The following is a 13,489-nucleotide window of genomic DNA, read 5'->3' on the forward strand; positions in this document are numbered from 1 at the left end:
TGTAATTCTTTCTCGTTTAAAACGAAATGCAAGTCAATTATTTCATGGTATTAATTCAGATTCCATTAAAAATGGCTAAATGCGTTTTAAATAAATTCAAGACATCCACCTAGTTCGTTTACTTATTTGCTAATATTGATTTAAATTGACTCCTCGAAATTTTAAGTTATTTACTGTAATTATTTTTAAGGTGAATTTTGAGACAATTTGGCACCCCCTAGAGTCCATAGAACCCTATAAGCATCTGCCAATATCGCCTGAGCGAGCCGGCCGATATAATGCAAATTAACAATTCTTCAGTAGTCTTCATTCTTTTCTTTTTTTTATTATTTATTTATTAGTGTTTCCTCAAGCATTATACAGTTGCTTTTGAGGGCATAAAAAGATCATTTATACATTGTACATTCACTTCCAAGTGTAGATAAATAGTTGGATCCCTTGCCACCAAAAGATATACAATATATCATACATGTAATTTTTTAAAAACACGACTGGCCCAAAAACATGTACAGTACTTCCTTTTTCTGTGGCGGATGAAATGCATATTGCTAATCTAAAAATAAGACATCTGATATGTACTGTCATGCTGACATATATTTACCAAGAAAATCAAAATGTGTCCACTGTTTTTGTTGTTGCTGCTGCTGTAATCTGACATTTTTGACGGTTATGGAGCACATTAGCATTCTAGACGGTAAGATAGCAAACAGCATTGGCACATCCTTGAACCTTGCATTGTAAATGAAGCATGTAAAAGCATTCATGATTGATTATCACTGTAGATGATTTATCCCAAACAGCAGATCAGCTAAATATTCATGTTCATTACATTGTTCACCCTGTTATTCCCGCAAATAATATATTTCATCAAATGGAAGCATTAACTGGAATGTTTGAAGATGGTATGAGTAACATTTTAAAGAGATATGTGTAACTTTTAAAAACATCTTTCCTTCAGATGTTTCAAATTGTAAAGCTGTACAAAGATGTGACGTTCCTTCATTTGTAGCATGATCACATTCGAAAGGAGATGGTCAGATGTTGCTTTGGAAAAGAACAAAAATCACTGAGCTGATGAGGATGTCACCACAAGCGGTCTGGTCCTCTTGGAAACAATCTCCTCCACTGCAAATGTGTAGTTATACTGAAAAATGAAAACAAAGTCATTACATTTATATGTAGAGGGGAAATGTACCAAGTCGTAAAGAGAGTGGGGCAGTTAAGTGGTCTTACCTCATTTTCTATGTCTTGGATGGTTTTGATACGAATGTTGTTTAGCTGGTAGTTCAGCTGAGGCGTCTGAGAGAAGACAAAGAGGATAACTTAACATTTTGTAGTCTGAGATGTGTGCTATAAAAAGATTTTGCTGGGTGCAGATTTGATCATTTCAGAATAAATAAAATAAAAACCTTAGCATTTGGTTGGATATCAAATTTTGGGTGAAGACTGAAGGGCACACCATCTAGCGCTGCAGATAATTGAAAAACAGAACATATATTAAACCAAAAAGCAGCTACTTTCTGCAAGTTAGCAGTAATCACGTGGTTACCTGTGATTCCCTGGATGCTGCCCTCAGCTGGTTTGTCCAGGGACTCCGTGGCATGGAGGGAGTGGCGCCTGTGGCTGATTTTACCTTGAGGCACTTGAAGGTTGCTGCAGAAACATTTACGCATCAAGAATACAACTTGAAATCTCCATGACGCATGTGAGAAAACCTGCTGGGCTGCGATGAAACTAAGGCTGAACAAATTATCCAATTATCACCAATGTGCACTCGGAAAACAGTTGGGTCAGAAATAACCTAAATTGGGTCAAGAATCTACTGACCCAACGCTTTGAGTTATTCAATCCAAGAAAGTGGGTTAAATTGAATTAATAATCCATAAAGCAGCCCATTTTTGGGATGTTCTGTTGGTTACAGTGTTCCCTTGCTATAACCCGGTTTACTTATCGTGGTCTCTCTGTGTCGTGGATTATTTTTTGGTGCAATTTTGCATTCTTTTTTTTTTTTTTTTTTTTTTTTTTTACAGTAATGTGCACATTTGATAAAATCTATAAAAGTTTGAACATTGTGGATGTTTAAACCAGAGAGAAATGTGAGAAAATGTAAATGCCTCAATAAGAAAAGTGGATAAACTGTGTGGTGAGTGGTTTTAGAGCCTTAAAACATTTATAATAAATGCAAAACATAAACACTTTGCGGATTTCATTTATTGCAGTATTTTTTGGAACCTAACCCCGGCAGAAAACGAGGGAACACTGTATACATTAGACCCAACCAATTGAATAACCCAATTAAATTGGGTCAAAAATGAACCAACAACTTTTTTCGAGTTATTTAACCCAAAACATTGGGTCAAATTAAATTAATAACCCACGAAGAAACCCAATTATTTGGGTTGTTTTTTGGGGTTATTCCTTTGACCCATCTAATTGAGTTAATTTAACTGGGTCAACAATGATTTATTTATTTTTAACCCCAAATGATGGGTCAAATTAAATTAATAACGCACAAAGCAACCCAATTTGTGGAGGAGATGTTTTCTGGGTTATTCATTTGACCAAACTTTTTGGGTTAGTTAAATAACCCAATAAATTGGGTTAATTGAATTAATTCAAATGAATAACCCAAAAAGTTGGGTCAGTCCCTGTTTGACCCCATTTGGGTTATTTTTGACCTGGCTGTTTTCAGAGTGTGAGTAGAGCATACTATTAATTGACAAACGAGTACACTGTATATACTGTACAGTATGAGCATGCATTCCACCTAAAAGCCAAACTCAAAAGATAACACTCAGAAGGCCAACTAGCTTCTATCCCAAAAAAAAAAACAGTTCTATTTTCAAAATTGATAATGGAAATAATCCAAAAACTAAACCACAGATGTAAAAATGATCTTGTTAACCCAAAATAGATGTCCACAAACGTTTGTCTGTCCAGTACAGGAACTTGTGAATTCCTCTCTGTGTGCACAAACAACAACAAACGAGCTGTTACCTGGGTCTTAGAGGCTGTGGAGTAGATGGGAGCTCCAGTGATAGCCTGCGGAGGCCCAGACTAACACTGCGGGGTTTGGTTTGGGGCGTGGTGCTGGTAAAATGGCCCTTCCTATACCACAACACATAGCCGTGGATGTCTCTGTGAACAACGCGGACAGCATTTAAAAGATGAGGAGCTGGATGAAGTCATAGCGCAGATGAATGTAACGCCTACCCAACATATGTGTAGTGCTGTAACATCATTTTGCTTTTGGCCGTCAGTTTGATATCCAAGACAGCTGTGTCCACACTACCGACTGGGACGACACGCACACATACGCGTTTCTTCTTTGAAACGGTGGCCTCTGGACACACAAACACACTAAAGATTAGCAAAGAGGGATAAATTAGGGGAAAAAATGGTTTTGAAGGATGTGTAAGCAAAAGCGACTTGTAGCTGCAAAATCCAGATGCTATCAGTTACTTTTTAGGACTGTCCCTTTTTAAAATCAACTTTACTCTATGATCTTTTAGTTTATTGCTTTCTTGTGCTTTTAAATGTATGTAAATCTGCAGCGTTTGATAGTCAGTGGACCACAATATACTATAGTGACTCTATGACAGCACCTTGTGGGCATCAGTGGTAGCACTCTGGAGTGCTTTGAACTTATTTGGTAAATATTTCACACAACAACAACAACTAACTGAATATCACATTCTCAAAAAGCCCAACACAGAAAACCTTTTGAAATCTGGCTTCTTTTATTGCTTTCCACATCAAATTATATGAATAAATGTGTGCGCACTCACTTGGTTCCAAGTGCTCCGCAATGAAGCAGTAGCCGTGAGGAATGGCGTCCTTTTCAGAAATGAGTTGAATGTCCGACACGACCATCCCACCTGAAGTGGCCTACAGAGAGACATGCTTGTTGTATTGTGGCGACGCAAAGATGATTGCTGAATTTGTGGACGTGTCTCTCAGTTACCTTACTGTAACAAAGGTAATAACTGAACCTCATTGGGAAGCTGCGTGAGAAGTTTGCGTTTGCTCCATCTTCAGTGATGTTGATCTGCAGATAGATACGGAATATTAATAACATTCCGTGAACATGAGAACAAAAACAACCCATCATTTTCAAATCCAACTAAAAGTGCATATTAGTGTTTAATATTTATTTAGGTGCAAGGCTAGATTTTCCAAGACATTATTTGAAGAGTATTTTTTTTCACCATGGTAGAGTAGTACCTCAGTGTTGAAAATGAATGAAAAAGTAGCTGATAATTGTGGGAATGCTGAAGCATGTTATTGTGATTTTTATTCTCCACACTTTTTTGCCGTGTAACAACTCCCACATAATACTTCCAATTTATATTGTTCAAATTTCAACTAGTTTAAAAAAATTCATGCCTCCCGGGGTATATATTGTCTGATTCCCATTACTTACAGAATTTGCACAATTTAACATTTAATATCAACTTTCCCCCATTCATTTTCATTGGGACAGACATTTAATTTTCAGTATCACTTTCCACGGCCACTTCAATACATATAACTTATAATCATCGTGTCTGATACTGGTCGGTGGCACAGTTGGTAAAGTGAATTGCCCAATAACCAGGAGGTTATAATTTCATAATTTATCTCTCAATTTACTTTATAAGCATTCCACATGCATTCAAATCTTAGCATTCAGTTTTCAGCATTCCCACACAATTTCTCCAAAAATTGCAATTAGTCTAGTCTAAAAGCTATTTGATTTTAAGGGTCTACGGAGGAATAAAAACACAACCGCATGCTGTAAAAATGTGTAATTTCCATGTCTGTCTGTACCATAGTGTAGTCTTTTGGGCAGGTAGAAGTGTTGGATGTCCACGCCACTGCTGTCAGTGGCCGGACTGGCCCATGATCCACAGTGGCCATCTGAGGAAAAGGAGTGTGACAAACAAAAGAGAGGGAGGTATATGTCATTATGCCGATGCCACATATACCCTCAAAAGTTTGGGGTCACCTCTTTGAAATTACCTTTTTTTTTTTTTTTTAAGAAAAGTACTGTTGCATATTTTTTTAAACCACATTAAACTGTATTTATTTCTGATTAATGTTGTGTTAAAAAACAAAACAAAACTACCTCCTTTTTATTGTTGATGACTTAGCAAGCAAAATATAGAAACCACTCTCAGTATGATGTACAACAGGTCTACACTGAAAACTACCACCCAAAAATGCTTTTTTATTTTAGTGATGATTTATTTATGTCATTACACATGGAGGTGTACATAATATTGGGGGCCAGTGAGTGCAAAAGATTCCACATTACTCAGCAGATTTTTATTTTTATTTTTTAAATCGTAGAAGGATTCTATCATCATTGACAGTGAAGGTATTGTGGTGCATTGAGACAACATATTGTTGTTGACCATGTGCAAAATCAGCAGCAAAATCCGGTGTGTTTAAAGGCTGACAAAGCATGTTATTCACGAGCCACATAGCCTGTTGTTCAAGACACTGCTCCTATTCACTCTGAATAGGTGTGTTATGACTCTATGAAGCCAGACTCGGGACCAGTTATAATGAAGTCACGTTTATAATTCCACAGCAGTGTATGGGAATATATTGCTAGGTTGTGGTTTAATATTTGTATTAAATAACTCACAATGTGTGTACAGTAGTAAAACAGTAAATAATGAATGTTAAACAGAAGCCTTTTTCATTGTGGCAGTAAAGACAGGAAATGTGCTTTAAATGTATCCTTTATTTGGTTAGTGTTACTTTGATTGTTACTGGTAGACCTAATAATCCAAGTAAAACTAATTTGATTGCAAATCCAAGTAAAACTAAAGTAATTATAGATTAATTAAAACACGTTTTCGGTGTTTACTATCACAATGAAAGAGGCATTTGTTTGACATCGACACGTGTACCTTGTATAAAACAGACAGCAGTTACAGCACTGTACATTTGCTTTTCAGCTAGTTCAACAAATATCAACAATCTCTTCTATAAACATTCACTTAAGTCGTTTTCCGGCACAGTTTGGTTTGTATCAAGGCCGAGTTATTAAAAACAAACAAGTAGGCAAGCTGTAAAATGTATTGGGTGTCGTTTTCCATGCAAACACGACTAGCCGGTCTCAACTCAAGAGTAACAGCAGCTGCGATTATTCATCAAAACTTGTTTGCTCAAAAGTTCAATGGCTCCTCTTCAACAAATTTAAACACATTACCTCACCGACACTGACTTACCTGGATGGAAGTCTTCACTTTTCTCAAGTTTAAAGGTCAGCTGTCCAGCGAGGAAACTGCTCTGGAGTGAAACGTCTTCTACGTTCTTAGGTGATTTTCCTGTTAAAAGCAGGAAGTCCTCATCGTCCTAGTTGAACTACAACTCCCAGAACACCTCACGCCAAAACGTCGGTGTTTAGTTGCTGACTCTTGACGCTAGATGGCAGCATTTCAAACCCCTTACAGGACAGTCAACTCATTCTTTGAGAATTGTTTCCAGAAACTTGCCTTAAAACTTAACATTAATCATCATTGTTTGTAACAATGACTGGAATAGCTATAGGGCTTTTTTTCTCAAGAGGTCGGATTTCTCTTTTACTCAATAATTAAACAACAGCGCCACTGAAGTCACATTGCAATTCAAGTTCATCATGGTTACTTCATCATAGTCATTTAATAAGTAATGATTACATTGTAATCGATCTTAGAATAAAATTGTCAACACAACACACTTTTGAATTATAAAAGCTCACAATTCACCCTCTAAGAACAACACAAATGCATAGAGCATATATAATATGTACAATGCTTAGTAACTTTAGGTGTTTGAGTTGGTCGCTGAATAACGCTATAATGGTTGTGCATTCGCTTACAGTGATTGCCACCTACTGTAGTGGATGTGCAGTTACACTTTATTGTAGTCTGCAAAAAAAGTGAGTGTGGCAGTGAATTGGGAGCAGAATCTACCCATTTTTTATCCATCTTATGTGGCGGCCATTTTGTCACTTGCTGTCGACTGAAAATTACATCACTGTTGCTCAGTGCTGAAGTAACAACCGATCAAGGCTCAGCTTCAGAAAACAGGTGAGCCGTGATTGACAGCAAGTGACAAAATGGCTTCCCCCTCAGATGAAAAAAAATAATATTAATCAGAATGAAAGTTTGGAATAGTGGGGACACAGGACATATTGTAAAGGTTTTTTCCTTTTAAGAAACTTCAAAAAAGAAGAATTTGAGAAAAGACCAAATCCTTCTCGATCATGAAAATCATTGCTGTGTAAAAATTTTTGACATTAACGGGTAAAATATGCACACACACAAAACTAAAACACAAAGTAGTAAAGATGTGCAAAGACATTTCTTATTTGTTTCCATCTAAAGAGCACTTTGAGAGACTTTAAAATCCTCTTTTAATCACATTTGAGTAGGGAGGAGGTGAATGCCAAGCGAGGGGTGAAAGGTCGAGCGTGACTGTATCAGAAAGAGACAGTCAGGCAGCACAGAAAGTGATTGAACTCTCTTCTGGACTCATCATGGACTCATTCCCCTGTGCTGTGCTTCTCTTCTCTCTGCTTTGTTCAGGTAATTGGGATCATTTCTTTTCATCAATATCTGTAACACAGGAGAAGATGTTGACATGTTTTTTTTGTTGTTGTTGTTGTTGTTTTTTACCTCGAGTTGTGTGTTTTAATAGAAAGCGGTTGCTCTAACATTTAAAATATTATGTAGATTTGAAATAATTAAAATGAAAAAACTGAGTTTATGTTATGTCACTTAATACTTCATTAAGCGCCATAAAGAGACAATCAACAACATTTTAGTCAACTGTGCCTAATTAGATAACATATTAAAATGTTCTTGTTTTTGCTTAGTCATCAGAAAAACGTGTGTTGAATCTGTGTATTTACTCAGACTGTTTGCTTTGGGCTGCTGTTAGTTTACACTGTGTTTTGCTCCGGCCTGTTGAAAGGTTCACAGAGGTGCATATGGCACATATATGTGTTGTGCGTGTCCCCCTGCAGCCTCTGGTCAAGGTCTTGTGGTCTTAGTGGAGCCCCAGTCGACAACTGTGCGCGAAGGGGAGTCGGTCAGCCTCAGGTGCCAAGTGGGGAGCGGTGCACATCCCACCCAGCTGCAGTGGAGGAGAGCCAATAATCAACCCTTAGCAGGTCTGGGGTGTCAGCTCATGTGATTGTTATTGTAATCAATCAAATCTCACTATGTGCTAAAATACATAATGATACTTTCCCCTCCATTAGATAATGTTAAGATTGGCCCCAATGGTGCGGTGCTGACAGTTGCTAATGCTCGACCTACTAACCAGGGCGAGTACCAATGTGTGGCGACCAGCTCTGCAGGTTCCAGCACAGCTTCAGCACAGATCAACATCAAATGTGAGCTGCTCTACTGCGTACACCAACAGATTTTAATCATGATTTCAAACATTCAAAAGGATCACCCTTGTTCAGAGGACAGATTTTTGCGATCAGAAAGCATTTCAATTTTTAAACTGAACATCACAACCGGAAATATCCTGATTTCAAGAGGGGCAGTAAATGATCAGGTTGCAAAAGTGTACACACCCTCATAAGTGGGATATGGCTAATCTCTGAATTAACCGCTCACGTACAAACTCGTGTTAAATGCAAGTCAGCGCACACCAGCTGACATTTAAAGTGTCTCTGATTGACCCCAGTTCAAGTTCAGCTGTTCTAGTAGGCTTTTCCTGTCTTTTTTTTTTAAATCTCCCCAACTGTTCTTAATTGTTTGCAACTTAGCTAAGGCCCCAGTTGCAGCTGAGGCCCCTGAGCGTGATGTTGCCACCACCATGGTCTTCTTTGGTCTTCTTTTGGTGATGATCAGTGTTTTTGCGCCAAACATACTACAGCTTATAATTGACTTTTACTTATATTAATTGTGAAAATAGTTTCAAAATTATTCAGCCTCTTCTATTTTTTTTGGGTCATGAAAACATGTAAAAAAAAAAAAAAAAAAAAAAAACATGTGAAAAGGGATGTGTGGACTTTTTGTCTCCCGATGCATAAGGAATATGGTGATAAGAATTGTTTTATAAAAGTTTTCAATTTATTAAGGTCACGATATTGTTTCATCAGCCATATTGTACTGAACTGAACAACCTGGACAGATGTTTGTCATACAACTGACGGCATCGCGCTACCTTTCTTAATAAGTTTTATTTATTTTTTTTATTGTTATTTATTTATTTATTTATTTATTTATTTATTTATTTATTTATTTATTTATCTATTTATTTATTTATTTTTCTGAGGTTGGGTCCAGCTATATGGCTAGGGATTTAGATACCTATTATTATTTATATATATATATATATATATATATATATATATATATATATATATATATATAAATAAATTTTTATTAATTAATTAATTAATTTATTGATTTATTCCTAAAAAAATAAGCTTTTTTTAAATGTGAATTTCTAAATTGTACCTGTAGGATGTTTAATGTTGGAGATTACACTGTCCAGCATGTTACTTTCATGATGACCTCATAGGGGAATGGTTAGCACGTCCGCCTCCCAGTACTGAGGACTCCGGTTCTAGTCCAGGCTCCGGCCTTCCTCGGTGGAGTTTGCATGTTCTCCCCGTGCCTGCGTGGGTCTTTTCCAGGTACTCCGGTCTCCTCCCACATTACAAAGACATGCATGGCAGGTTAATTGGGCGCTCCAAATTGTCCCTAGGTGTGCTTGTATGCGTGGATGGTTGTACGTCTCCGTGTGCCCTGCGATTGGCTGGAAACCATGCAGTTTAGGATGTACCCCGCCTACTGCCTGAAGCCAGCTGGGATAGGCTCCACCACCCCCCGCGACCCTTGTGAAGAGTAAGCGGTCAAGAAAATGGATGGATGACCTCATATATGTGTCCTCTCCTTCAGACCCTCCCAAAGTGCGCTTGTCACCAACTGGACCCCTGAAGGTGAGAATTGGTGACCGGGTATCAGTGCAGTGTCGGGCTACAGGCAGGCCACGGCCCAAGCTGAGCTGGAGACGCCAAGGTTCCTCTTTGCAGCTGCTTTCCGAGGAGATAGATGGCGTTAACACCATACAAGTAATACCTTCATCAAAACAATACTTCTATTTAAGCTCATTTTGAAATAACACCACTTTGTCCTCCTTCTTAGTGGATTGTCGTGCGTCCAGAGGACGCAGGTGTGTATATTTGCCAAGCTGAGAACAACGTGGGTGTGACAGAGGCCAAAGTGGAGGTCGTCATGGGAGGGGGACCTGGTGCACCCGTGGCATCAGTGAGTCATAAGGAAATGACAGTTGTGGAGGGTCATACTGTCACTATCGTGTGTCAGGCTACTGGTAAGACGATGATGACATACTTAGTTGTTTTGTCATAGCAATGTTAATGACCCTCCTTCAAAAAAATAATGAAAGCGAACTGAAAAAAAAATATGTGGAGGGAGGCTAAATTCAGGTTAGCATTTTTGGCTTCGTGCTAGCTTTAAGCTAACTAGCATTAAGTGTGGAAAGAGGCTAAATTCTAAATTCAGATTAATATTTTGGTTTCATCTTGCTAGCTTTAATATACAAGTAAATATAAAAGTAAACCGCTTGGAAGACGCATACTGATTTAAATTATTATAGAACATCATTCTGGCAATGAAGAGAAAAAAAAAATCATTATTAATGTGAAATCATCTTAATTTGCCGAAGTAGAGTAAATAACATGTTGTGTTTCTCAACTTCTCTTAGGTTCTCCAGCTCCTCTCATCACATGGTCCAAGCTGAGAGCTCCGTTGCCATGGAAACACACAGTAGCTGGTGGTGTCCTGACATTGAACAGTGTGGGGCGCCAGGACTCCGGCCAATACATCTGTAATGCTACCAACATACACGGCTTCAGCGAGGCATACACGCAGATGGAGGTGGAGAGTGAGTGCGCCAAGCATGCCAAAACATATCACAACATATTTATGATTATTTGCCAGAGAGTTATGTACAGGAAATATTAACACTGACTCCCAGCCATTTTCACTGACGCAACCCCTTTAGGGGAATTTGACTGATTTTACAAGGCCCACAGAATATTGTGTCCTTTTGCCATAAAAACATGGAACCTACCAAAAGAAAGATTAGAGTCTCTTCTTTCATCTATCTGTTTCTGTTTTGCACTAATTAACGTTAGAATAGGTCCAAGTTTTATCATTATTCACACATCTGTTTAAAACGAAAACAGCTTGTTTTCATTACGGCCCCGGTTGATCTCTTATACTCTGCTGCCACCTGCTGGCCGTTTTTGTAATTACTACAAATTTTTCATCCGTTCGCTGCAGTTGAGAGGCTGCATCATAGCCTTCTGTATGCTTAGCATTTAAAAACCAAAACAAAACACACACATTAAAACCGTATAAATACGTCTTTGGGACACTTCAAACATTTAACATATAACGTATTTATACATTTTTGGGAGTGAATGAGTTAAACTTACACAAGAGTAGAGATGCGCTGCAGGGTCAGATTATTGTGTAGCAAATTTCCCTCTGTGATCCCTGTGGCAGGGAAGCAAGCAAAGAGTAGAAAATTAGGAGAATAAATTTCATTATTCATACAATACAGTAACAAAGTACAATTTTGAAAATATACCCACAACAATTGCATTACATACTAGTGTCTCTAGTGCATTAAGAAAAAACAAATGTTAAAAATAGTCGATGATCATGGGCTTGGTTTCCAAAGGCATATATTTGTATATAGCTGGGCCAAAATCTTGTACTTCCAAAATTTACTTTTAAATTGACCCAAACAATGGTACGTTTGTTCAACCATTAACCATCAGCTCCAGAAAACCGGTGACCAATCACGGCTTAGTTTCATAAAACAGGTGAGCCGTCATTGGTCATTACCTGAGCAACTGTGATGTCATTTTTAGTCAGCAGCAAGTGGCAAAATGGCCGCCCCCTGATATGGAGGAAAATGGGGTGTATTTTGCTGCTTAACTCATATTCCACAAATTCAATATTGATCAGAGTTTAGTGTTTATGATGATTCTCCTCTCTTATCACTGCTTATTTTTTTCTTCATGCCTCAGGCCCTCCTTACGCCACCACTTTGCCCGAGCAGGTGCGACTCCAACCGGGTGATGCTCTTACTCTGCGCTGTTTGGCCCATGGCTCCCATCCCATTCAGTTCCATTGGAGCCGTGTGGGCCGAGGCAACCTGCCAGCTGGGAGTCAGGCCACCAACGACGGACAGCTTGCCGTAGCCCACGTTAAAATGAGTGACGGTGGAACGTACAAGTGCGTGGCAACCAACCACATTGGCTCCAGTGAAGCACTGACTAAAGTTATTGTTAAAGGTATGAAGACTAATGTGCGATATTATATCAATAAGGGGCGGTAGATCATCACTGGTGGTTAATAATTGGAGTGGTGTGGTGTGGCAAGTGACACAATTTTTTAGTTTAAGTTAAATTTTGTAATGAAGGATTATAAAACAGTGACTGGTTGTTTGAAAGTATGTGCCTTGAGCCTGCGAGTGGCTGGTAACAATTTCTTCTCTTTGTGTCTTTTCCAGCCTAGGCCACTGAAATGTCTGCAGAGTTCCCACAAGCCTGAATTCTGACATCAAATGGAAAGTATCAAGTTGTTGTTGTGCGTATGGAGCTAAACTCGAACCTTTCAATTAGTGGGCGTATTAGGATTAAGAGGATCTATGGAAAAATTTGTTTCACTTTTCGGGCAGAGGAGATGACAAACTTCTATTTGAATGTTTTTCTTATTCCAGATTTGAGTCGCAATGCCAAAACACAAATGGAAAATGTTGCTTGTATATCCAAGTATAATTTAGTTAATTGGGTACTCCATCAGCTTCATGTAATTTTCCAACCATAAATACTGTAAGACAATTTGGGAATAAGCCTTGTTTCATTTCTGTTTTCTGCTATTAGTAAGCATTTATTATGCAAGGAACCACATTTGGTCAACTCAAAAAAATGTTTAAAGTGCATCCCTCGTTACGAGTTAGTACTGTAAGATATTGAATTTAAATATCTTATTTAAAATCACATAAGTAAATTTACTTACAATAATGACAATAATTTTTGACAGTTTTGAATGTGCTTCATAATTGGTTTTCAAAGATGGGTGACTTTTTTTTTTCAATTTTTTTTATTTGGTGCTCATAGATTTGTGTTAAAAACATACACATGCATTGACAAGTATCAATAAAGTGGTCTAATAGATAAAATTGTGTCTTATTTTGTCAACTTTCATTCTGAACTGTTACGCTTAATCATCTGCACATGCTTCATGTTGCTTTTCAACCACAAAGGGGCGACATGTACACTTGATGTTAGGCGTTCATGTGCTCAACCACAATGAGGACACCAGTAGAGATTGAAGTGATTTTCATCCGCTGCAATGAGGGCAGCAAATCGTTTCACTCAATGTGTCAATATGAACAATTAAACACATTTAGCTACCAAGGTTCTGATTGAGCACATTGTTGTGGAACTTCG

The 13,489-nt window shown here is 38.1% G+C and overlaps 2 protein-coding genes across 2 annotated transcripts; one reads left to right on the plus strand and one right to left on the minus strand.

Annotated features, from left to right (window-relative positions):
- Window positions 1-315: 315 nt before the first annotated feature.
- Window positions 316-6,367, minus strand: mvb12a (multivesicular body subunit 12A). Its single transcript, XM_077524255.1, has 10 exons — window positions 6,222-6,367; window positions 4,810-4,899; window positions 3,965-4,048; window positions 3,789-3,888; window positions 3,214-3,343; window positions 2,998-3,138; window positions 1,550-1,653; window positions 1,410-1,468; window positions 1,234-1,299; window positions 316-1,144 (listed from the first exon to the last, which is right to left on the minus strand). The coding sequence occupies exons 2-10, from the start codon at window positions 4,897-4,899 to the stop codon at window positions 1,064-1,066; spliced, it is 855 nt and encodes a 284-aa protein (XP_077380381.1). The 5' UTR covers window positions 6,222-6,367; the 3' UTR covers window positions 316-1,063.
- A 1,060-nt stretch (window positions 6,368-7,427) lies between these two features.
- On the plus strand, window positions 7,428-13,218 carry sid4 (secreted immunoglobulin domain 4). Its single transcript, XM_077525631.1, has 8 exons — window positions 7,428-7,562; window positions 8,003-8,149; window positions 8,240-8,374; window positions 9,900-10,072; window positions 10,146-10,332; window positions 10,726-10,905; window positions 12,062-12,328; window positions 12,547-13,218. The coding sequence occupies exons 1-8, from the start codon at window positions 7,514-7,516 to the stop codon at window positions 12,549-12,551; spliced, it is 1,143 nt and encodes a 380-aa protein (XP_077381757.1). The 5' UTR covers window positions 7,428-7,513; the 3' UTR covers window positions 12,552-13,218.
- The last annotated feature ends 271 nt before the right edge of the window (window positions 13,219-13,489 follow it).

The sequence above is a fragment of the Festucalex cinctus genome, chromosome 6 (genome assembly GCF_051991245.1).
Source record: "Festucalex cinctus isolate MCC-2025b chromosome 6, RoL_Fcin_1.0, whole genome shotgun sequence".
NCBI lineage: Eukaryota > Metazoa > Chordata > Actinopteri > Syngnathiformes > Syngnathidae > Festucalex > Festucalex cinctus.